This window comes from Idiotropiscis lumnitzeri, chromosome 9, assembly GCF_059441095.1.
Source record: "Idiotropiscis lumnitzeri isolate Australia: NSW breed Sydney's pygmy pipehorse chromosome 9, RoL_Ilum_1.0, whole genome shotgun sequence".
Lineage (NCBI taxonomy): Eukaryota > Metazoa > Chordata > Actinopteri > Syngnathiformes > Syngnathidae > Idiotropiscis > Idiotropiscis lumnitzeri.
In genome coordinates, this window is record NC_142399.1 from 8,194,145 (window position 1) to 8,220,659 (window position 26,515).

At 39.9% G+C, this 26,515-nt stretch overlaps 1 protein-coding gene across 1 annotated transcript in view; it reads left to right on the plus strand.

The window, feature by feature from the left end:
* Positions 1-26,515, plus strand: part of LOC148330108 (protocadherin-15-like) — a 188,746-nt gene that overhangs the window by 41,184 nt on the left and 121,047 nt on the right. The window contains exons 3-5 of the mRNA XM_088304514.1: positions 13,223-13,341; positions 24,777-24,791; positions 26,124-26,189. Coding sequence (XP_088160640.1) covers positions 13,251-13,341; positions 24,777-24,791; positions 26,124-26,189 — 172 coding nt within the window. The 5' untranslated portion in view covers positions 13,223-13,250. The remainder of the gene's footprint in view (positions 1-13,222; positions 13,342-24,776; positions 24,792-26,123; positions 26,190-26,515) is intronic.

The following is a 26,515-nucleotide window of genomic DNA, read 5'->3' on the forward strand; positions in this document are numbered from 1 at the left end:
TCAGCGTTCGCATTCCCCACAAGAAGCCTGCACTCAACAGGTAGCACATGCATGACGTCTTCATTTTCTCCTTTCTCAAATTGGGCATCTGCCCCTGCGTGTTGGATATCAATTTTCATCGGCTATGTTTGTCCGTCTGTTCCGCCCCAGTTGTTGCATCTGTGTTGCTTTTCCAAACAGATTTTCTGTTTCCTGCGTTGCACCTCGATAGCACAGTTAAGGCTAGCTTCTAATTAGCATGCCTTGTGTCCTACGGGAACACTTAATTTTGTGTACCAGGTAATCATTTTCTACTCAGCATATGTTCCTTCTGTTTTTGACAGTTAAAATGTTTATTTGAATGCCCATTACCCTCGCCATTATATTCGAAGCCCGGTTGTATCACATCTGCTCTGCTGTGGATGGCTTATCGGCTCTGAGATGTGTAAGTTTTGGGGTGAAGGTCTCAAACTTGGCTTACAATGCAGGGCAAACTACGGCCCGGGGGACACAAGCGGCCCGTTAAACGTTTTAATCCGGCCCGCTGAACTTGAAAAAATTAAATGAATAAACTTTAATGTTTTATTTTAATTAGTTCAATAAGCCTTATATGTTAGATGTTAATTCTGCTTTAGGATTTCAAATGACGGTTTCAAGCCAATGTTACGGTTTCAAAATGAGGATTTTAAGCAAACATTTTAATGGCATACTTGAAGACATGATGGAAAAACTAACATCCTATTTTTGTGGGATTCTAAAAGTCAAGTGGGCAATAGACGAAAGTGATATTAAAGCTCCTCTTCCACTGTAGTTCGTGGTAGTTTAAAGGTGATCGAAATGAGCTTTATACACCGGTTATGAGCTTCTGGAGTGCCACATGAAGCTAGATGTTCTCTTTATCGCAACGGGGGGATGGCAAGCTCAGGGCGTATTCATTATAAGTGAGAATAGGGTGAATTAAGGAGATGCTTTGGTAACCTAAGTGAACCGGAGGGGATATATTATAGATGTAGCCGTAATGAAGTGGCTTGTTTAGGCCAAAAGATGGAGAGAGAGGAGCGCATGGTAAATAGTTGAGAATGATAAAACTAATCATGTCACTTGCTGGTTGTGCTTGTAGGAGAACGAAACGGCGTCCTGTGCGTGTTCAATAATTTATAAAATTGAAATGCAAATGCTCTGCAGTCTGCTGTGCATAAACCAGGGGCGGGCAGCGCATTTGGTACCTGAGCCTTCAGTGGGGACCTTTCCGACTTAATAACGCCACTATTATGTGATAGATACAGATGAAAACATTAGGGATGATCCTATTTGAGAGAGAGAGAGAGAGAGAGAGAGAGAATACATACTTGGAATTCAGCAAGTATGACCTTATTCATATGTACAATGGACACCCCCCGGGAGAGAATTTCACCGTTATTTGAAAGGAGTCTCAAGGGTAGCGATGCTTGAAATGATTTAGTCCCAAGTGAATAATGAAGCATGAGTAGGAAGCAGAGCAAGTGAAATAAAAGTTTATTACTTTTATCCAGACTTATTTCATTCTTTCCTTCCTTCATCCTGCCATTTTATTGTGAAATTATTTTTTTTTTCTTCTGTTAAATTGCTACGCATTTGCAGCCTTGATGTTAGGATTTCAAGCCAGGGTTTGGTTTCAAAGTCAGGTTTCTATCTGGCGTTTCAGAGGAAGGTTCAACGACAGGGAATGGGTCTTAAATTAGGGTTTTAAATCAGGGTAAGCGTGTCAAGCAAGGGTTCATACCCGGGTTAACTTCTCAAATTAGAGTTTTTATGTAAGAGCCTGTCGCAAATTATGGTGTCTAGGTAGGGTTGGGTTTCAAGGCGGTGATTTAAATTTTTAGATTAAGGTTTCAAGATGGGAATGAGGGATTCAAGCAAGGGTCAGGATCTCAAACTGGGATTCGGGTGTCAAATTAAGATTTCATGACAGGTTTGGGGTCGTTCCAAGCCATAGTAAGAGTTTTAAGTCACATTACGTTTTCAAGGAAGCGTTTCGTTTCAGGATTAGGGTGTCAAGAAAAGGTTAGCATTTGAAACTAGTTTTCGGGTTCAGAGGCTAGTTTTGGGGTTTTTGCCACAAGTTTTATATTATACTGCCCCTGGTGGCCAAAGTGAACACACCACATATTTACACATTATTACAACAAAACAAATCAAGGTTATTTATTTATTTATTTTTTTTAGTGAGGCCAGAATGGATTAATGGCACTTCAATTCATTTCAATGGGGAAGATTGCAGCCCAATTTTCCAAGTGTCCTCCCGAGTGCCTCCTTCCAAAGGCACAAGGGCAGGTCTGTCCGATGAGCAGCCCGGTGTCACATTTCAGACATTGTAATTCTGCACCATCTAATGGAATTAAATGTGCAAATAGGATCCATTAGTAGCGGGCCAGTGTAACAGCTGCAAGCCAGCTTTTGAACGATTCAAAGACAGTGGTGCAGTGCGAAAAGACAGTTGGCAGCGGAACGCTCGTCTGTTTTGTTCAATGACACCTTTTTAATGCAAGCCTTCTCACGTGGAGCTTTTCTTTTTGCCAGGCTCGCTCTTGCTGCTCTTTTGTCACTCAGTCAATTAATACAAGTGTCAATGTGTTGTGGTTTCTCTTAAGAGAAGTAATCAGCATAATGTGTTAGGGAACCAAAAAAAAAAACATGATTAATGAGCTTGGAGGAGATACCTCGCTGCGGTAAAACCAATTAAGTTTCAAGTTAAGCTTTGGAGACAAGTCCATACCCCAAGTAAAAATTTGAGTGCAGCAAGCACAGAATTGAGCTGAGCTGTTTATCCTCCGCATGGAATAACTAATATTAGTGCTGTACTGATGAGCTGAGAGTAGTTAAGATGTTTGATACAGGGATAGGGTTTCAAAATGTGCGTCTTGTTGTTTCAAATTATGGTTTTGAGCCAGGGATAGGTTGAAATGTTGGGCAAGGCAACGTTTTAAGGCAAAGTTAAGGTTTGAAATTGGGTGTCTAGACAGGGTTAGGGTTTTCAAAATGGGGTTTCAAGTTAGCGTTTGGATTTAAAGTTTCAAATGAGGGTTTCAAAGAGTAGGGTTTCAAGCTAGCAGTTCAAATTATGTCTTGGAGACACGGTTAGCCTTTCAAAGTCGGTTTCAATTCCGAAGAGTAACCCTTGTGAACAAACAAAGCAGTGAAAAAAGATCCAGTCAGTGTGCTTGACTGACGATGCATGCAAATGCGATTGACGGGAAAACGCGACTTGTTTGACAGACTTTATGGAGCGGCCTAACGAGATGCAGGGGGCGGGATCTGCTTTCTGCCATCGATTGAGCGACGGTCTCATCCAAAAGTTGCATTAGTTAATGCTGAGCGCATGTCTAACACGGCCTCCTGCTTCAGGGAAGTCTCATTTTATTCATACGCCGCCAAATTATGGCAGCATAATTCATCCCTCTTCAGAGTTTTCATCAAGAACATGCGGTAGGTCTATAAAATGTTCATGGGTCGCACATGTAGATCAGGAAAAGAAAGAGGAATGGATAATATGCAAAAAGAATTCCCCATCTGGGATGAAAAAGAAATCCAGGTCATGATACATAACTGACAAAAATGGACTCATTTGATTTATTACCGATTCGGGAAAAGCCAACACATCTGAACTTTATATGGGTGCAATCAGAGGCACTTCAAATGTTGGCAGGTGTTTGCCGAGTCCCATTTAACGTTCGTTTGAACACGATTGGCTCATTCTGAACACAGCCCCGTCCCAATTTGTAGATTAAGTAGAAGTCGTATGTAACTAAAGCAAAGTAAGCAAAAGATGTCAGCAAAGGCCTACTAGAGCACCTGAACTTTATTTAGGTTTAATCAGAGGCACTGAACATCAATTTGAATGTGGTTCATTCTGAAGACAGTAACATCCCAAGAGGGTGTGCACACTTATGCAACTACATTATCTATTTAAAAATAAAGGAATAAATGAAAAATATATGTGTATGTATATATATATTTATATAGGGGTGTGTAGACTTTTTATATCAATGTGTGAAAGCAGAGTGATTATTTTATCATGAGAAATTAAAGACATTTCCTGCAAATCGTCATTGCAATAAAAAGTGTCATCTTTCCGCCTCTTCTGCGCACAATCGAAGCCGTCTCGGCAAACAGCCGAGCGCTCGTTTCATGTTTCCTCCTCCTCTGTAGTTCTACTTCAAACCATAAAAAAGAAGAGAAAAAAAAAAAAATCTATTTCCGTCTCATGATGCATTACATAAACAGGTGTGAATGTATTTGACGCCTTCACAGCCCAACATGAGAAATTGAGGAGTTCTGCAATGAAGTTGCAATCCACTTGATGCTTTGGGAGGATGAAAGGCAGACGGGCAATTGCTGTGTCACTTACATAAATGGTGTGACGTCGTACTGTCAGTCTAGTAACACAATCTTAAAATTCAGTTTTGTGGTATTGGGATTAAAAAAAAAAATAATAAAGTATACATGATGAAAACACGTTTAATATTATCGGAATCATTTTAAAGGGTGTTATTGACTAGCACTTGCAGGATTAATGGGAAAAAATGACGGACGGAAATCATGCGCTGCAGATATAATTGTTTGTGGACTTAATTTTCGAAAATATTGGTATAATAATAATAATATAGAAGAAATAAAAAAATTGTTTTACTTGCACAAAAATTTGGTTTAACATATTTGCTAGTCAACGTTTTCTCCACATACTGTATTGAAAGAATACGATTGTAATATTACATGAATACGACTATTTTTGCGAGGTTAAAGTCATTAATTGTATGAAAAAAAATGTGATTCACAAGAAGACATATTAGAAGAAAATATTTCTTCATGCATAAATGTGTATTTTTTTTTATTTGTTTAGCTAATTAAGTAATGCATTAAGGAAAAATATTAGTCATTTCCATGACTACAATAATATAAGAATACATTTATAATTGAATACTAAATTTGTCATTCACATTTTCCACATTTTACCAGAATCAAGATGAACCCCTTTCAAGCTTTAATTCACATTGCTCCAGATTAATAATTATTTTATGAGATTAAAATCGTACGTTTCATGTTGATACATTTTTCATTCTTTGAGAACACGTTTTAAACATTTGAGCATACTCGCTCTTTTTATGAGAATCCATCTGCAATATTTCAAGGACAAAATAATTAGTAGTGCAATTTTACGTTTTAGCATGAGTTATACCATTCACTACAGAAATGTTGATGTCTGCTCTCACTGTATCGAGTAAATCGTCCGGCTGCCTCGCGAATGGGGGTTAAAAAAATAAATAAAAAAATTAACTAATGAGTGTTACGTCTTTGTCTTTTTCTCCCAAATCATCACGTGATGGTGACGTTCTGATCTGACTACAATGCAGCCTGGAAGCGAGCGATATAAAGTGGAGCTATTGTATCGGGATTACACAGGGCTGCGCAAACAAATGTGCTGGATGACACAATTAATCAAGCCTGACTCGATGTGATATTTACGCGGATCAATCATTGCTATCAGTTTGAAAAATTCTACAATCATAAAATGAGCCATTTGTTACATGATGTAAAAAAAAAAAAAAATCATTCTCATTTCAAGTGGATATCTGTCATTTTGATTGGACACTGGTTGTCACTTTTCTTCAAGTTAAAATAATTTATTCTATCGTAAGACTTTTATTAGCGGTACAAATGTCGTAGCTTTTTAACGATAAAAGTGTAAGGAAAAGTTTGAATTTAGTGATGTGCGGAGGAAGGAAGGGAAGGGGGGACTGGCATCAAATCCCTCCTCAACAACAAAAAATAAAGAGTAAAAAAAAAAAGTACATTGTCTGATCAATAAACCTGAAAATGTTCAACTCTGCTAGCTTAATGCTAACTCATAATAGGAAACACCATAGACAAGCTAATGATTAGCATCTATGTGGCGATGTGATTAATGAATCCCATTTGAACACAAACGATGCATGAGCACATGTAGACAGACAACATAACACTCACAGCCATATATTCTTTATCCTCTCCAAAGAATGGCTAACAGCAGTCACTGAGTCAGTCAGCTCCAGGTTGCAAGTTTTTGACACGGACCTCTTTACGTTTGCCGCCGATGGAAGCGCTTGTGTGCATCTAAATGCAGTTCGTGTAACGTGTTCTACATTGTGTTGATGAGTTGTCCAGCTGATCAGATTATTAAGAAGACATCAAGTTTTAGTAGCTCTCGTCTGATTGGATGTTTATCCCGGCGTGCGCGTTATCTTTATCTCGATGCGAGTTGTCATTAGCGTCCCGCCCTTGTTACTGCTGATTATATCTCACAGTAGGTAATGAATTGCGACTTGGTTTAATGTCATTACGTTTGATCCTGCTCGTAGGGTGAAAAAACGTGTAGGGGTGCATGTGCGTGTGCGTGTGTGTGCGTGACGGGAGGTTGAGTTTCAGTCTTCAGTTCGGCGTTGCACGAAATGGTGTTCCGTTACTCCAGCGGGTGCTTTATTTTGGCCATGTTGACAAACGAAGGTCGGATTTCAGTTCGTGTTGAGATGTTGCGTGCCTTGGCCAGTTTATATTTAAATAATCGTGGTTTAGGAATAATGTTGATTGTTTTTAATGCTTGATTGGAAATTTGAATCACTTCTCTATAAAGTTGGGCTTGACTCATTAAATGGCGTGTGCATTGTTGCAACAACTAATCGATTTAAATTACGCAATAATTATTTTGATAATCGATTAATCGTCGAATTGAATTCTCCTTCAATTTTTAAATGTGAAATTTGCTGAGGTTTTGTATGAGTCTGAGTTTTTTCTGTTTTATTTCTGGAATGTTTTGGCCAAATTCCACATTTTTACGATGTCAGGGTCATTGGACCTTATCCAGTAGATTCTTGTACAATGACTCCTCGCCCTTTTTGACAGCCTGCTCCAAGCACTCATGTCGACGGGCTGTTGATGCAGCGTCTATATTCTATTACCTGCGTTAAAGAGGCGCTCGGATGTTGCTTGTGAGACTGATGAGGACGTCAGGCCACTTGAAAATGGCAATTTTTCTCCCCCGACTTAAATGAGACGCTTTACTGCCGCGTCGGTCGCTTATACAGCTGGGGGTTGTTTACCCCGCCAAAAAAAAAAAAAAAAGTCCCTGACACTCTGATTTTTTTTTATTTCAAAGCAGCAAAGCTTTCATTATTGTTAGCATTTGGAAACAGCGGTCTGTGATTCTGCATGAATCCTGAGCACACTTTAGCAAGCAATTAGCAAAACCTTTTATTTATCAACACTTGTTTTTTTTTTTTAATCCGAGGGTACTTATCGAACCAGACTGAAACAAGTGGATGCCGCGTTTCCTAAATTTCCCCACAGATCGATCCATCCAATTCTCCGATTGAATGCCCTTTTCATATGAACAATTTCAGATGGCCTCTTTATTAGTTTTGAATTAGGAGCATTGGTTTGTCCGTCCAAACCGTTGACAAGTTCACATTTGATGGGATCATTAGCAATTGCGCACACCCTTCATTTGTCTCGATGAGTCACAGTCAGCCCCCCTTTTGGGCACCTGAAATGTGAATCCTCTGCTATTTGTAATTCAGCCTCTGCAGCCTGCGGTCTTGAGAATTGCATGATTAAATCTGTCACGCCACAAGCGATGTTTCGTTTGTATAATCAGGTATTTGTTAAAGGACAGAGACGTATCGGTCATGCTTTAAACATTGTGTTGACTGCCAACCAGTTCAGGGTAAACGCCACCTTTTTGCCCAATGTCACCTGGAGCTCACCTGAGACGCTAACACGGGGGTGCGCAAACTTTTTGATTGCCGGGCCACAATGGGTTCTAAAATTTGACCGAGGGGCCGGACCAGGAGCAGATAGATGGAGTGTTTTGGTAACTTCACCTCATCGGAGAAAAAAAAAAAATACATTTCATTTTAAAAGCAAAGCAAAAACACTACAACAAAATATGTCTTTGACACACCACAGTATTTAGAAAATAAAACATTAACAAGGTTTATTCATTTATTTTTTTTTTCAAGTTCGGCGGGCCGGATTAAAACGTTTAACGGGCACCGCATGTGGCCCCCGGTCCGTAGTTTGCCCACACCCACACTAACAAGAACAAGCACAAGCGCTAGCGAGAAGCTGACGCTACTGTCTCAACATCTCAACAACAGACTCCATCGCGTGACGTTCTCGTAGAGTTGGTCGGTCGTAACAAGTCAACGGGAATAAGGGAACAAAAAGCAGCCAAATAAAACAATAGCAGGAAGCATTGCTTAGCAAAAGCGACAATTCTGCTCATGTCTTGCTAATATGAAAAGAAGCAAACCGGTTATGAAATGCGAAAATGTGAAAACAAGAAAACAACACTTCAGCTTTGATAAAACGTGCTACGTGATCGCTAGCCACCTAGCGGCTAACATTAGTAACTGACTCCAGTGCCTCCTGGAACAGGATTTTTTTCTCAACAACAACAAAAAAAAAAAATCCAATATTTGTCTTCAGAATGGGCTGTTTGTACACATCTGTTATTCCAGAATGTAGCATTGCCCCCCCCCATTTAAAAATGTTTCAACTTCACAGTCAAAATATTTTGTTTTCATCGATACTATTCATGGATCACTTAAAATAATTTGCCTTCAGTGCTCAGTAAGAAATCTCTCCAGTTTGAGTTTCATTAAGTTTGAGGGACTGTCATTGTGCCACGATATGAGACTGTGACGCAGCGTGGAGGAGATATGGAACGAAATGACTTTGCTCTCTGGGGGTTTGCTACTTGTGCAGGACTGCAGTTTTTGACGTGATGGAAAAAAAGATTGACGGAGAAATGAGAGAAATCAATATTGAAGTTGGGACGGTAAACGTAGAGACAAAACCTAAGAAATTATATCTCTGGAAATGATGCGCTTGACTTCCTCAAACGTGTTCAATGTGCTAACGCGAGGCGCTATGAGGAAGAGCTACGCGCATCTGAACTACAAAACCAATAGTCTTGTGATTGGTAACTTGACAGTTAAGTTAATTGATCATCAATCGGCAGCTCTCACTTTGGAACCATAAAACATAAAATGATCCGGTAATCAATTCATCATGATTGGGCAGCCCTCTCCATTGTGGCTTTTATGGCACCCGAAGGACACAGTTTGACATTCTGCAGTCTTTTGATTGGGTGAAAAAAGAAAAGTAATTGATTAATTGAGCAATCATGAATTGGCAACCATGCATGTTTTTTTTTACACGACCTACAGGATGAAAACGCAGCCCATTAATTGGTCGACTGAAAATGCAACGATGACTTAATTCATCGTGATCGGGCGGTCAATGTTTTGGAACTGTTCTGTGGATTTTTCTGGTACCTTAAGGGCGGCGCTAGATAGACTGTAGTATTTACGGTAGATTCGTCAACAAAAAATCTTCATGACGAGGTAGTCGGAGCGATCTGCGGGTTTTTCAGGAGCTAAAAATGTCGAACGCTGCAGTGGTTTGAAAACAAAACAATGCGGTAATTGATTCGCATTGTGGATCCATCCAAATTTCATGGTACCTCAGGTGCGGCGCTAGACATACCACAGCCAATTGATTGGTCGACAAAGCGTGAAGATCATTTAATCGATACATCAAGATTGGGGAAAAACGTTCATTTTGAAATCATTTCGGTACCGAGACGGACTCCGGTCTTTTGATTGGGCAACAGAAAATTCTATGGTCAGTGATTTGAGACACCATAATTGGCCAGCCCTCGTTTTGAAACGATTCATAGGTTTTTACAGTACCTAAAGGGTGTAGCGAGACAAGCTGCATCGGAATTCTCTTAACAGGTACAACGCATCCACGAGACATTAAAAAAAACAAAAAAACAAACAAACAACCCAAGGCAGTCTTTTGATTGGTCGACAGAAAATTCAAGTCAAATTTACTTAATTTCTTGAATCACAAGAAAGTCTTCACATGCCCACCGTCGACATCCCCTGATCTTAACCCCACAAGAGGGCCAGGAAAAACTTAAAACCCCATCTGGGGGAAAAAAGTGATTGGTAATGGAACGGGGAGGAACACCAAAGGCACCTCAAAACGACACGCCTCCTTTTATGAACATCACATGATGGATGTCCTCCATTGTTGCCATGGCAGAGCGTGATAAGCGGAACCACTTTGAATATTAGTGTTGTCGCCAGTTGTTCCCTGTTGTCCTGAGCCTAACATATGCTATGAAGGTTGATTTCACATCTTATCGCCTGCTATGTTGAAAAAAAAAAAACAAAACAAAAAAAAAAAGCCTTGTGGGAGTGAGGTGCGCCATCAAAAAAAAAAAAAAGCACCAGGATGAGACGGATAAAAGCAGAAGCGCCGCTGTGTTCTTCTCCGTATGACACTTCCACTCTCTCTGGATGGCCGCCGTGCTGTCGATCTGCGAGTGCGATGCTCGACACGTCGTACTCGCACTCCATCGCACCTGCTCGTCAGCTTCACTCGCAAGCCGTTTTATTGCATTGACCTGAGTGTTTTTTTTTTTTTTTTCTTTTCCTTTTATTAGCTCACATCTTGCCCCCCCACCCTTCAGATAGACCCTTTTCAAGATTAGGGTCATGTTGATTTGATCACTCCAAATGAATTCTCTTTAGCGGCGATGTAGTTCAGGGTGCGACCTCTCGTGCGTTGCTTGTTAATCAATTAAAGTGTATTGAGTGGAGTGGGTCAGTGAGAGGGGTCAGTGTCATGACTGATCCAGGTAGATTGTAAAGGACAGGCGGGATGAATCAAAGCTGATAAACAGTCAGTGTTGCAGCCACTTTCTGATACATTTATGCCAGCTGATTTATTTGCCGCGTGCTTGACGCAGGACTTTTATGTTTGTGAAGTGTGTGATCACACAGCCATTGCAGACTGGCATGTTCGGATAATTCGATGTAGAGGGAGGGCAGTGCAACGGCGACAATTGCTTTTAGCGCATAAGGAGCCAGGCAAGGAGTAGCGGGTGTTTGTGTTGGCACTTCTTTTACGACCGGATGACCTCTTGCACTCTACCTTTTGGAGCCGACAAATTCAAGCGCTTACTACATCCTGCTAAGATTATCGTATGATGGGTGGTGAAACTCGGCGTGCGGCATGGTTAGTATCGTTAACGAAAACTAATGGAGTAGTAAAACTTGAAAAAGCAATTTTGTGAATTAAATAAAATAAAAATGAGAGAGAGTGCTATAAACGACCAAAAACTGTCTGAAATTAGTTTCTGTTTATAAAAAATTTATCGGAAAATGTCTGTGGCTTCAGTCTTTGTCTATTACGTTTATTTTGGTATTACTGTACAAATATGCAGAAGAAAGAAAGTCGAAAGGGAATTGTTTTGAATTTGGAAACTCTAGTTTACTTAGTTAGCTAATACCTCAAATAACGCATATTTATAAAAAAATAAAACAAAAACAAAAAAAGCAACAATAAAACCAATACTAAAACTAATAAAAAATCTGTGAAGTTTTGAAAGAAAATAAATAAAAACTCAGAAAAATATTCTAAAAAAAATAAGTTAAAACTAACTGAATTAAAAAAAAAATTAAAAACGACTTTTTTATTTTATGGCTGGTTTACACTCACATATCAGAAGTAGACAGGCAACAAAAAATATTCGCACCGCATACTGCTTCAACACTCCTTCTTCGCCACATTACTTGGCCTTGGCGAGGAATCTGTTACAATTTGTGTGTTCTGTTGTTGTTCTTCCAAATGGCAAGCCTGGCCCGCTGGACGCACGTCCGTTGGGAGGTAACGAGGTAGATTCTTCGGGGGAAGTGGTGCACAGTGTTCCCCCGAGTGCTGCAGTACTTAAGGTCGATCACGCTGTCATCAAGGGCGCGCCGATTCACGTACTGTCACTTTCCGGCAGGAGAATTAGCTCTACCTGCTGTGAATTTGCCAGGGAAAAGTTGGGGGAAGGTTTAACAGACAGTAAAGTTTCAACAAACTGGAACGGCGTGACACCGTATTCACTGGCAGGCTTTAAATTCGTGATGGCAGGAATTTCCGTCAAATTCATTCAGATTGGAAATCTTAAAAGAGGACCTGGCTCACATTTTTAGTTCCAGCTCATCTGAAAGTTATTTTTTTTGGCCAATTGTTCAAGCAAAAATGGAAGCATATAATTTCCCAACTTGACTTGTGTTGCTTCTTTTGGGATGTCCCCACTGATCTAATTGACGAGTTTTCGCATGGCGGCAGCAGCAGGATTCTAAGTCAGAAGCTGACAGAAACAGCCAATTTAAAGAAAGATGCAGCCAACTGAAAGAACTGATTGGGATCGAGATAACGACCCAAAACATTCAATCTGTGAAGTTGTTATTGACTCATTAAAATTGTTTTGAAATGCAGTGTAGTATAAACGTGTATGTAAAGATAATAATTGCAGTTGACCAGTCTGTTCCAGGATGCATTCGTTTCGATTTCGAATTTTTTTTTACCCCCAAATAGAAAAAAAAAAATGTCTCTCTTATTAACTTCACATGCATAATTTGTTGCCGGGTATTTGATTATCCGTTATTTCTTACGCTTTGATTGTTACAATTCAGAGAGATTTGAGTCAATGACTGATTATTGTTGCTGGATCTTGAATAGACTATTGTATATGTATTTAAATTTAAATTTAATTTAATTTAATTTAATTTAATTTAATTTAATTTAATTTATTTTATTTTATTTTATTTTATTTTATTTTATTTTATTTTATTTTATTTTATTTTATTTTATTTTATTTTATTTTATGTAATGTAATGTAATGTAATGTAATGTAATGTAACATGTTATGTTATGTTATGTTGTGCATTTCCTTTTCCATTTTTTTTAAACCAAAATTGTGTACTTTTTAACCCAACAGTTTTTCGAGTGTCTGGTTACAAAGTGATCAAAAGATTTTGGTTTGGACTGTCCATGTCATTCTCCAAACTGAAACCCAATCGAGCATGCATTTTTACCGATTAACTGAATGGAGTAAACCCCCGCAAAACAAACGACAACTGAAAGCTGCAGTGGTGAAAGCAGCACAAGAGAAGAAGGCAGCAGAAATATTAAGATGTAGGCGGAACGAATACTGTCGGTTTATCCCAAACTGCCAGCGTCTGCTCTCTCTGTTCGGCGTGCTTCAAACTAAAAGTGACAGCCTACTTGAAGGAGGAGAGGTGTTTGTGTGTTTCCCAAGCATATTTGTGATGAGACTCAAATAATAAAAAAAAACAAAAAACCTCTCTTTTCTTTCCTCCAGGTTGGCAGGCAATAAGGCTTGACAGAAGATGCGACGGGGCCGGTGGTTTATCAGATGGCTGGCGACAGGAATGGTCATCCTGTCTTCGCTAAACGCCGTCTGGGGCCAGGATACAGACGGTAAGAGCCGAATATCTTGTCAAAGAGCAGCCACGCTGTTTTGCAAGAATGAAAAGATGATTATTGCTACGTGACATCCATTGACATTATATTGTATGAGCAAGTATTCGGGTCACACTGAAAAAGTGAAAATAGTCCTCCTCTCCAGACCTGACGTATATTCTTTGCGTATTAGCAGGAAATATTTGCTAATGACGGCGCTCCGACAACACGACGAACCCTGAGTGCGTGGGAACTCATAATTGCGTTAAACTCGCATGCTTGAAAGCTATATGCGCTACATTCAAGTGGTAATTTGTCGTAATTGCGTAACTGGGGGTCGCTAACGCTGGGCTAGCAAGAAACGAGAAGGAGTTTGCAAACTTACGCCAGAGCTGAGGGCCTCAGAACTAGCTTAATGCTAAGCTAGGATGAGGCTAACACAACTTAATTGGATTTAAAAGGGGACCATGTGCTGGATCGTGGAGGTTAAAAAAAAAAAAAATTTAATTAAAAAAAGTCAAACCTTTACGTGGGTCTCGCTAGAAACATTCTGGTCACAATGACGATGAAGTATTACTGTTGTGTCGCAATCCTGTGTAAAACAACAAATATCAATCAGAAATCTAACATGGCTGCTGTCAGAATTCTTTTTTTTGGGGGGGGGGGCAGGGGGGGTGGTAACAGCTGACAGTAAAGCAAATTGTTGTATATGTTGTAGACTGTATTTTGACAAAAAAAAAAAAATAAATCGAGTTTTATTTGCAAGAATAAAGGACACCAGGTTCAAATAAAAAACTAGGATGATGCCGAGAACCAAATTTCAATCGAAAAATATCTCATGTTCTACTGGCAAGTTGACAAAGTATATTTGTTTTGCAATATTACAACTTGATTTTCTTGAAATGAAAAAATAACTTTGGCATTATTCTTCCACTATAATTGTTATTATTCCGGAGAAAACACCTTTTTTCCCTCATAGCACTACTTTTCCCAGTTAAATGATTGTCTCACTGTAACAATTTTATTCCCATACATTTGACTTTCTTCGCATTAGGGAACTGTGACTTCATTTTTACTCTTTTAGCGTTGCCAAAAAAAAGTCGTAAAATGCTAACTTTATTCATGCGCTTTTCTCTGTGACTTTTTTTTGTAAGATAACATTTTTTTGTCGTCTTATTACTTCTGATTATGACATTTTCCCTAATTCTGCCTCATTTTTCCTTCACTTTATTCTCACTCTATTACCTTTTTCCACGACTTCCACAATTTTTTTTTCCCTTCTCGTTTTCTCCAGAATGGCTTCATTGTTGTAAGTGTGTGTAGTGCAAGTGTAGCAGCAGCAGCAGCACATGTGGGTGTTTAATTGTGTTTCAAGCAGCCATTTCATGCTTTTCTTCTTGCCTGACAGGAAGCTCGGGAACATATGCAAATGAAGAAATCTTTATTGGTAATTTGGCTTCACTGGCAGACAATATTATTACGCCAGGGTTACGACTCAACGCATACTGCCAAACGGGCCCACACCATTCGACGGCAGGCAAAGTGCAACGATGACGTAACGATGTCACAAATACGCACGTCTGTTGCAGCGTGTGATGTCATTTGGTGACATTTGGCCACTTTTAAGCACGCCATTTTCCACTTACGGTAACACATTTATAGCGTGGCCCTGCTATCTGTCATCTTCTGTACTAATTAGGTCAAACCCAACGTGGCTGCTTTTTCCCGTGGGAGTCCAAATGAATCACAATTTTTTTTTTCAAGTTTTACTTGTGTTTCCGTCCCTTGCTGCAAATAACACAAAATTTGCCAAAAAAAAAAAAAAGGCAAAGAAAGGCCGCTTTAGTTATGAAGCACATTTCATACACTGGGCAACTCAATATGCTTCACAGAATCCAAAGTATAAAAGAAAAAAAAAAACACGTATATATATTAATACCACATTCACAATAATAATATAATAACTTCACGCAGGTAGGTAGATTGCAAATCACGGGTTGCATGAATTTATGTCTAATAACAAAAATCATGTTATAAGTAAAAATGGCTAAATATCTTTTATAATCTTGTAAATGTTTTGCCATTAATGGTCTTTGTGTCCATTAAAATCTTGCACTTGAAAATACTACATATCTATAAAAAACAATGTTAAAATTATATTTAAAAAAACTAAAACTAATACTAAAACTAATTATTTATTATATATATATATATATATTTATATATATGAAAAAAAAACTTGCTGTAAAAAAAAAAAAAAAAATTAGAACTATCTGAATTTGGCAAACAAAAGTCAAAATAAATTCACTATTATAACCTCAGTTCCAAATCTTTGTCAGTCTACTATCTCCACTTGGTGCCTTGACTGGTCTGGAAACAAATCCTGAGTGTAAATCCAGTCTGTTCTGGGACTGAGCAAGAACTACAATACTTGTTTCCGCAGAAAAAGCCTTTCCAAAGAGTCATCTTTGCTAATCTAAAGCAATTGCGCGTTTACTCGCTCTCTTGGTCGCAACCACGTTTCATGTTTCGTTTGTAATCCTTTCTCCCTTCATGTTCTCGTTTTGACTTTGCTGCTGTAATCTCATTCCTGACATGCTAAAACCTTGCCTTGCACCTCTTGTACGCCCATTGATGCTAACACGAGGGCAGACGACCGCGCCCGGTAGTTCAACGAAGGTCGAACATCAATCCGGAGCGCAACGGCCAGATGTAAAGCGTCCATACGTCACCCCGAAATCCCTCCTGACGCTTAATCCGCATGGAAACAGGCATCGGATTTACGTGTTTATGCGTGTGTAGGATGCGGATTAGTCGATATTCCTATGGACACTCCTGCCATGTGACCATCACGCAAAATGATTGTCTATTTTTGGGATTTTCTGATTAGAGGCCAGATGTGCCGCCTGGTTCTGGCGAAAGCAGCCTATGGAAAATTGTGGAGAGTTGGATTGACAGCGGATGGGGTTTAATCTGTCCGCCAGTGGGTTGTAATCAGACTCCAGGGCAGTACAGGATGGATGATGAGGGGAGGGCGTACTCGTAGTTAGACGGTGCTCTGCGCTTGCAGGGGTTTTTCTACCAACTGGCCCTACTTGGAGCTTCTTGGTATGTGATCGTGTGTGGGCGAGGGTTGGGGGGGGGCGATGATTGCAACCCTTAATCTTCAAGAGAGACCAAGACGACGTCTGAAGTTGAAGACAAACAAATTCCCTCGATTTCTTCGGTGACGTTTTTGAAGAAATTCTGATGTTTGTTAAAAAGAAATAATATTGTTTCATTATAGTTTTACAAACCCAAATAATTCACACACACACACACATATATATATATATATATATATATATATATATATAATATTTTTTATTTATCTATTTATTTATTTTTTAATTTATTTATTTATTCCCATGTTCCATGAAGTATGGGGTGGAGAAATTCCAGAAAAACAGTGCGTATAAATTTTAAATGTGGAGAAAAAAAATAAATCTGGGACTATGCGGTGGGTTGACTGTATTTTTAAATTGCAATATCTATCACCAGTTACCACTAGATGGCTTACTTGTCTTAGTTGAACTTACACCAAGTCTTCTACTGCCCTTTATTGACTAGACGTAATAATTTTTTGGCGGATTTGGAATGATTCACAGAAGTGTTTTGAGTGAGTTGACTTTTGTGAAAAAAATTGTACAAAATGATGTTGGTTTATTGTTTAGCAGTTTTGTGCCCTCCTTGAATAGTATTTTTTTTAATGCAAGAGAGCCCTTTGTGCTGGGAAAAAAAATGACAGTTTGTGGTTAGTTATTAGTTCCAAAGCCTTTGTTGTTGGATTAGAATTGTGGATCTTTTCTACATTGGTTGAGAAAAGCATTATGAAAAATGAAATGTATAAAGCACACTTATTTTGCACATATATCGTTTCTATAAATAACATTTTTGTCATACATGTGGTTAAGAATTGCCTGGTCCTATGTAGCACTGATGAAAAAAGGTGGCCCCCTCCAGCATTTAGGTTGCCCATCCGTGATCGAATATGAAACAGCAGGAATTAATGTGCACCTTTATCTGTCTGATGTTGGAATCAATAGTACCACACGCCCACTTCCTCCTCCTCCTCTTACACCCTGTTGCTTCTGACACATCCTCCCAATTTGACCCTTTAGAATAAACACCTACGGGTAATTACGCCGAGAACCCCGGCCCCCCCCCCATGAGGAAGAATTGTCAAGTAATGATCGTCTAGCTGCGAGACAAGAGTGCCTTCTTTGTGCCGGCGGAGACGCCATTCAAGAAGAAACCACGCAGCGCCGTCTGCCCGCGCATCGATCCGTGCAATTTTGCTCCGGCGTGAGGACGCGGCCAATGATGCGATGCCTATGCCAACGAACTCTTCGCTTTGAGATCTGCCGTTGCTCACAAACGAGAGCGGCATCGTGCTAATAGTTCCGTGGCCATGTTCGTAACTCATATCCGAAATCCTTTTTCCTGCATGTGGACGTAAAGAATTAAATCATTTGATATTTTTTGCTTTATAAAAGCTTGCGTAAAAGAACGACAGCGGGTTTTGAATCAGTGTCAAAAAAAAAAAAATCATCTAGAAAATTTGACTTGCATCTCTGATTAAAATAAATAAATAATTCAAAATTTCTTGTCCAGTGTCAGCGGCCAGGTCGGTTATACGCGCCGATATTTTGAAGCATATCAGCATCGGGCCCTTTTTAAAATTCCGACGGCCACAGAGCGATCGGTTTAAAACTGCAGTCATATTGAAAATTGTGGCAAACTTTTATATTCTCCAATATTCATGCCGCTGAGTCTGGGATGTCCTTACTATTTTTGTTTGAATTTGAAAACAACTCCAGAAAGTAAGGCAAAGGCCAAGATTCAAACCCAGAACTGCGTTGAGGCAGACGTGCTCGGCCCACCTTGTAGCCCTCTGTACTCTCAACGTCGATAATAAAAATTATCGCCTCATGAGAGTAGAAAGAAAATCACACTGACATCTTGAAGTTACATGAAGCTGCCTCAAGTACCGTGTACATGCTACACAGTAATTGTACCACAAACAACTGCTTTTTTTTTTTCACGGCCATCATCCATAGGTATTTTTTTATTTATTTTTTTCACGAGTGAATAAAGGGGATAACCCCCTTTTGAATGAGGCCATACCGTTTTGCTCTATGTGATAAGGTGCCGCAGCAGCTCTCCTGTTTGTCCCTCTCAGCTTGCGACAAAGTAAAGTGGCATGTTTACGTGAAGCTCTCCATGCTCTCACCGCTCTCTATCATAATCGCCGACTGCCGTTGTTATCGGGGCTCGTCACTTGAAAATGTCACGTTCCTTTTCCAAGGTTGTCGACACGGAGGAGGTGTTTCTAAGTAGAAGTCTTGGCTAATGGACCTACCTCGGATCTTTGCTTTACAACGGCGTTCCATCCGAGCTGTAAGCTTGGAGGACAGTTTGAGGAAAGCGTACGGGCCAGTATGTAGTTCACGAGCCTTTTCAGTCGTTGTGTGCCACACCCACGGAATAAAAAAGAAGTCCTACCCAGAACTTCTGTTTTCTGGACTAGCTATATAGTAAATGTGGAGTACTCGCTTATGACTCCTGAGGTACACCACTTGTACTAGTTTTACTGTTATCGTATCTGCTCATAAATCCACATATGTCAAGTTTTGTTTGGCGCTTTAGTCTATCGATAATGCATTCGAAAATTTTAAATTAAAGTATATCTTCATATTTATATAAAAAAAAATAACACTTCCTGGGGAGGCACACAAATCAATCAAATGGAACCCAACATGCCCGACAAGGCTGTATAAGAAAGTCTGGACAGCGACTTAAGCGCGTGCAATATTGTTATCCATCTTGACGTAAATTACATTTTTCGGGACGAGTCGGACGTTCCGCACCAGACAGCAGGCCTTCATTAGAAACATGACGGAAATGAAGATGCTGGCGCTTCGTAAATCATGCGATGTGCATTCAAACCAAATATGTCAAAACCTCATGAAGTGCGTTCACTGAGCTCTTCATCCGTATATTGACAGGTGCATTTACTCTACAATAATCCTAGAATTCCACAACAGAGAATAAAACAAAACCCAAAACAAACAAAGTTTAATTTGTCCTAATGGGCGGCCATTAGCGATGATTGGTCGTCAGAGCGACTGCCAGCCTTCTCCTGACCCGTCAACCCCTTTAATGCAGGCGCCAAGTGGTTTAACCTGCCAAATAGAGGGCAGCCACGCCGAACACAAATCTCCACCTGGCTTGATAAAAGAAAATGTCATAAAAGAACGACATTAATCCACCAAATTGCTCAGTTGTGGAGAGGAATGTGCTCGAGTGGCGCGGTGTGATTCTTGGCCCTCCACAAACACGCAGACCAAACGGCAAAGATAATGAATTGCTTATCAAAGGCTTAATCTTGCCAAACAATATCTACATTCTGTTATCGTTACTCTCCCTGATACAAGAAAAGAACAATGCAAGTCTTTCTGCTGCGATAACATTTTGTACATCTGCCTTTATAAGAACTCTTTATCCATTTTTTTTTTAATGATTAGGTGTCAAACCTGCGATTATATTGTCCTCAATCATGAGGACGTCCTACTAGTGTGGAGAAATTTCAGACAGTCGTGAAGGTGGTGGTAATTACAATGTTACTAATCAATTATTTATTCTACTAGTGTAATTTAGTTTTACTACTGTGCTGATTTGTCCTTTTGAGGACAATGAGCGTACTAGTGCATGGACGTTCATCCTAAATATTGTGCAAATAAAGATTGTAAAATGTAAAACATGTTCCATGTGATGTTTACGGAAAAACATTATTGTGCCATCAAAAGGAAATTTTCATTTTTGCATTTGGTATTTTATGAAACGGGACTGCTCAGCTGTTTGAGGCTTCAATAAAGCAAAAATTATGAGCATAAGCGCCACGTGCAGAAAATCGTTTCACGGAAAAACTTTCATTTATTATTATTATTTTTTTTTTATTATTATTTTTTTTACATATTTTTTGTTCCAAAATAGTTGATTTTGGTGAAACCAACCCATGTTTTACTGGTGAGTCTTAAAAAATTGAATAAGGTATGAACACATTTTTGTGTGTGTGTGATGAAAGAAGAGTCTCATCTTTTATTTGGGATTTTCTGCATTTTCACTGTCATAAAACAATAATCTGTGAATCTTGAGAGATGAGTCAGAATACTCTGAATTGGCTGGCACTCAATAGGATCTCTCCTTTGTTTTTTGTTTTTTTTGACTGGCATTGAAAGATTTAAAAAGCAATTCCGCCTTTATGATGCTTTATCATGATTCAAACTCCGCCTTATAAGTACAATCAAAAACGACAAATGGAATGCACCTAGAACAACATGAGTACGTTGCGGTATGATATGATTACACGCCCCCCCGCCCCCGCCTGTGCTCTCCCCCCCCGCGCCCCCTCGCTATAACACACATTGCTTGTTTGCTCTGACCCGCCATCTGCCCACGAGCAGCCAGTGCCTGGTGTTCAGCGTGTACCACTGGAGCCCGTCTGGCTCTCCTCTGCCAGACGTCTGTTTGGACCCTCCCCACTTGCAACCGCGCAATTTCCCCGTACAGCAAAATTAAAATTATTTCCCCCTGTAAGGATTTGCCCTATCGTTAACCTCCAGCCTTGACATGTTATTAACGGGATTGTGTTAGTGGCGCATCCTCTGGACGTGCTGTTGTGTTTATATAGTAGGGCAGACGTGTTTACGGCTGCATATGGAAGTTTACCGTTGTTTCGAACGCCACTTTTTATCCCGCTAAACAATATTTCACTGATATATTGAAAGAGCTGAAGACGGAAATGACAAAATCAGACAAACATCCCCACCAGTAGGAATTTTCATTACATTTGCCGTCACATGGCTAAAAAATAAATTAAGAAGACAAATGGCTTGCAAAGTGCAAAAGGTTCATGAATTTAAGATGTTGGGGATCCTTTTTTTTTTTTTTTTTTTTTTTTTTTTTTTTTGCATGGCTGTGCATGATCGATTGAATTGATGCCCCTCCTTGGACCACATCGCTTGTTAATTTTGCTGTCCTTTAACTTCTACGCGCCCGTGGGGAAAGGGGTTCGATTTATCAGGTTGTATCAAAGGTTACCCCCCCCCCCCCCCTCCCCAGTTGACGCCACAGCAAGGAAAAAGCAAACATTTTAGCTTAGGGAAAAAAAACTAACAACTACATGTCAGCGAGTAACCTGTTGGTGATTATTGAATTAGCAGATGTGTTTTGCTCGACAAAGTTGGCCGTAGTAGTTTTCCTCCAACCAACCAATCAGAGGACGGAGAGAATTTGAAATGGAATTGTTTAAAATTACCGTCTCATTGTGGTTGAAGTTGAAGGTGCCAGCGCTATGATTCTGAATGCCCCGGGTAGATTAGGTTGACATGGCAACACAAAGGCTGGAATACTGATTATTACGGCCAACCCAATATTCGTACCCAACAATATTCTAACCCAAATGCTTCAGTTCCTAGATACCTAGCTTTTTTTTTTTTTTTTTTTAATGGCTTTATGAATTATGCACCATTCTTTTATCCGATGTCATGGTCTTGCTGGAAAATATATTTGATTTTCCGGGATGAAACAAATGTATTGCTCACATCCATTTTATGTTTTGCGAGAAAGGCTGCCATTATTTTATTTATATGTGAAGTGTTACAATTGCAAGGGTGCAAATTACTCACCAGTTCACTGTATTTTCATGAGGTTGCTCATGATTACATTTGCAGCTTCTAACATTCCCTCCTGCTAAAGCTCCCCATCTGCAATGAAACATCAAAATAATTTTTTTGAAGAGTAAAATTGTTGCCACACATGGCGGTAGAGTTTTCTACAACTGTGTCCACGTGTGTGTGTATATAAACATTTATAATTTGATGCTGAGCCAAATTACTGCCCTTGGAGGACGTCTGTGCTCTGCTGAATGACATTCAACTTTAATTTAAGCCACGGCGATGAATACAAATAAACATAGAAGCATATAGATAGAAAGATAGCTAGATGGATGGATAGACAGACAAGTCATCCTAGCTTAGCTTCTCCAGTTAGCTAGGTATCAAATTGACAGATACATATATTGTTTGCTAGCTAGTTAGCTTTGTGAGTTAGATTGACGTTAGCTTTGCCAGGATGAATAGATCGATAGATAGATAGATAGATAAACTCTTTGACTTTGCCTCAATAGTTCCTGCCTTCCTTCAAACACAGCCAGTGTCTTGAAATAAACAAATAATGTTTAGACAACAACATCTATACCTTTCATAATGACTTGACTTCCTCAATTTTTCTTTCAGTACACTATATGAGGGCGTAAACGTGATTGTTAGCGCTCTTGCTAATGCGAATGCCTCTTCAAACATCTTCAACACTTTTTTGAAACCGTTGCTTTTAGAGGGAATAATTACAAGTACATATTTTACTTCGAAACGGATCAATTGATAGGTGGATAGATTTGTGATTTATTTATTTATTTATTATTTATATATTTTTATATTTGTTGACTGGCTAACAATGAAATTCATATTCAAGTTCACAGCTTATTGTCAGTAAATCATTTTAGATACTGCCCAAATGACAATAATTAATTTGATCGCTTTGCATCAGTATTTCCAACTTATATTTACTGTGACACACAAAGTAATTCTTCCATCCCACCTCACATTTACACTCTCTGACTTTTCGTTTTCTTGACAGAGACTATTCTCAGGACACATTTGCATACTTAAGTTTTTGATGCAGCCTCTTGTTTATTCCTCAGCCCGCACCGACCGTTATCTACTTAGTCGGTTCAATTTGCACCCATTACCGGAGACTCTCGCTTCCGCTTTCATTTCCTCAGATGGGAGCAGGTTGCCTAATTATTTTTGGAAATCGAGGTGGGGAGCGGTGAGTGCACTTGAGGTATTAGTCATGCGGGTTTTAAACCAAGATAGCCGAGCGAGTGTGCGAAAGCAGAATTTAGATTCACTTAATCAATCATGCATGAACAATAACATATTAGACTGGGTTTTATTGGTATTTGGTGGTTAAGTGCCGCGCGCGTCCGCCCGCCTGCAGCACGGCCTAGCTCTTGATTAAAATGCGCTTCGCGTGCATATTTCATGTGACAGCGCCGCACGCTCTTGCACCTGCAACAGGTGCGCGGTTGTTGCGCGACGGCGGGTTGGTGCGAAACCTTAGACTGTGCCTCTTAAGCCGGTGTCACTAACTGACTGCCTGACTGCCTCGGCCTCTCTGATGACACACCGTAATATAAGAGGCGAGGGATTCAATACCTCAAAACAGGCCCGATGCTCAGAAAGTTTTAAAACATTTGCTGGCAGCATGTGGTTGGCACATTTGCCTTAAAGTCGGGAGAGACTGTATTAGAATGTTAGCCCCTCCCACCTCTTCTGAAAAGTTATAAAAATGCCTACAGATGCCACAAGAGTGTGGCAAAGCACTAGTTTTGTCGAACTGAAACTCCGCAACTCGCTTCAACATAGTTGAAACTAAGATTCCTCAAGATGGTGTCAAAGTTAGGTGCTACTTTTATTGCTTTAGCATGAGAATACAAATCCAGAAAAGGTGAGTTTTTCAGCGAATAAGATAGTTTCCCTAAAATAATTGCTATTTAGTGAATTGTCGAGGTTCACCATGTTCTTGCCTAAATACGCCCCTCAGATGTAGGAAAAGGAGAGCCATTTGTCGGCGCACTTTTCAGCTGTTTACTGAGCGCCAAGAACATAGTGAGCACATGCACGAGCTGCTGTTGGTCACAACTCACGCCCGTCTTTCGAGCGCAAGCATTTTCTGTACATTTTATGCCTGAAATGATTTCTTTGTCTTCAAATTTCAAATGTGTAAAAAAAAATCTAAAGTGTGGCAAGTTTAAATATGTTTTAAAGCATTGTTATTTAACACAATGGAAAATAAACATTTATTTATTTATTTATTCAGTTTTTTTTTTTTGTGGTCTCACTGTGTTGTGGGTTTCCACCTCACCCACTTTGGGTGGTTCTGAAACGTGTCCCCCAGTACGTGGCCTGTGATTGGCCGGCAGCAGGTTGAGGTCATTCCCAGTCTTGAATTATTTTGCTGATAGGAAAATGTTTCCGTGCAGAAGAAACAGCGAGAACTATCTTTTTCTCTTTCTCCCCCTTCCCACAGCAACATAAATTACTGCGCGTTTCAACTGATTCACGTTGATAAAACGGCCTCCATCTCGCGCGGTATAATATCAACCAGGCAGCAGGAGTAAACGTTTCCTCCGAAATACATTTCTCCGACGTCTCTCCTCTTTTTTGCGGTGCTTTAATAACTGCTCATCTTTATAATGATCTTTTTTTCCCCCTTCCCAACTGTTTCATGCAATTTTTTTTTTCAATGCTTCTTGCTCTGCTTCTCTCCGGCTCCACTAATCTCTTCAGACTGGCAATACGAGGGTAAGAGGGCTGTTGTTTTAGTTTCCTCCCCGTGTATTCATCCGCCCCTCCCCCATTGGCTTACCTCCCCGTCGCCTCATCTGGCGGCCTCTCTCATCACCTGCGTCCCATGAGCTCGTCGCATCTTGCCCGGCGCGACCTCCATCTGCGCTTTTTTTTTTTTTTTTTTGATGCCCTGCTTGCTATCACTGTCACGCTGTCCACCATGCCACCCGCTGTATAAAAAGATCTCTCACCTGTTTTGTTCCCACCTTGCTCCAATTAGTATGTCTTTCTATCACAGTGAGTGTCTTTTTGGATATACAGTTGAACCTCCCGATTTGAATACAATCAATTCCAGGATGTTGGTGAATGTATATAGGCCAGCCTGCAATAGATAAAAATCCCCCAAATATTTTGACCATGTCAAAATATTTTTACAATTGCTTTCCCCGACTCTATAGTATTCTTTACCGCCTGTTCTCACGCTGTCACAAGTAATAGGAGACATATCATATAACATCACTACGAGGAAAGGAAAATACTTCATCCGTGCTCATTGGTAATAAAAAAATATATTTTTTTTATAATTTCACCAAACAATAGTTATTTAGCTAACATAAAACACAGTTTTAGCTTTGATGTTATGGCAATGATGCACCTTCAAACAATTGCTACGTTAACACGCGTGGTGCATCAACACATACAGAAAGAAAACATACAACGAAAGAGAAGCAAACATATTTAAACGAAAAAAACGTTCAACCAAAACATTATTTATTCTAATACAAGTTTGCTAAGTTTATTGCGCAACAGCACGGAGCAGCAGAAATTAGCATCGAGGTTACAGCAATTCTAAACTTTCAAACAAGCATAGAACAGTACCCATAGGCATATATTTTCTGCACTGCGGGAGTAACAACTATTACCGGGGTTTTGTTTGGGACCTTCTCTACCTCTTCTTCTTGCTCTTAATTACGCTGCAGATATATCCAGTCGAGCTCAGTGCTGCCTGGGTTGTTGTGGCACAATTTGGTACTACTCCAGAGGTGGCCAACTCTAAATAGGGACTTGCATTCCTAATTGCACGATTTACTCTGGGGGTTCTACTGTATGCACACTATACGATACCACACTTTATATTCCACACAAACGCCCTAGAAGCTATTGCCGTGGGAATTGAGTCAGATTCACAAAAGCCAATGCACTGTGTTGATGTGAAAAACATTTTTGCCCCTTCGTGTGTCTTTGCAAAGGATTATTTTTTTTTTGCAGTGCTGTTGTAGTGGAACATGTCCATTTTCTTTCTTAAGAACTCCATTTTGTAAATCTGACTTCCTCCTTTCTCGACAGAATGTAAGCTGTCCCGACCCGGCCCCCCCGCTACTATAGTGACCGTCGACGAGGAGAGCCCTAACGGTACGTAACAAACAGCCGGCAATTCCACCTGACGATCCAGTTGGGTTCATCTGGGTACGGCTTGCACTGCCTACTCTTGATTGCTGGCTTGCACGTCCACCGCGGGTGCAAAAAAACTTTGACACGATAGCGGCAGGACGCAAGAGAAATGCCCAAAAGACAGCATGATGTCTGTTGCCATTACACACAAGTGGACTGAGCCGTACCTTACGGGGCTTGAAAAGGCTTGGCCCGGTGAGTGACGTGTGCGCCAGTGAACGTGAGAGTCGTTGGCAAAGGTTAAAAGGTTGGTTGTTAACTGGCAAACTGTTAGCCCGTCTTTGTGT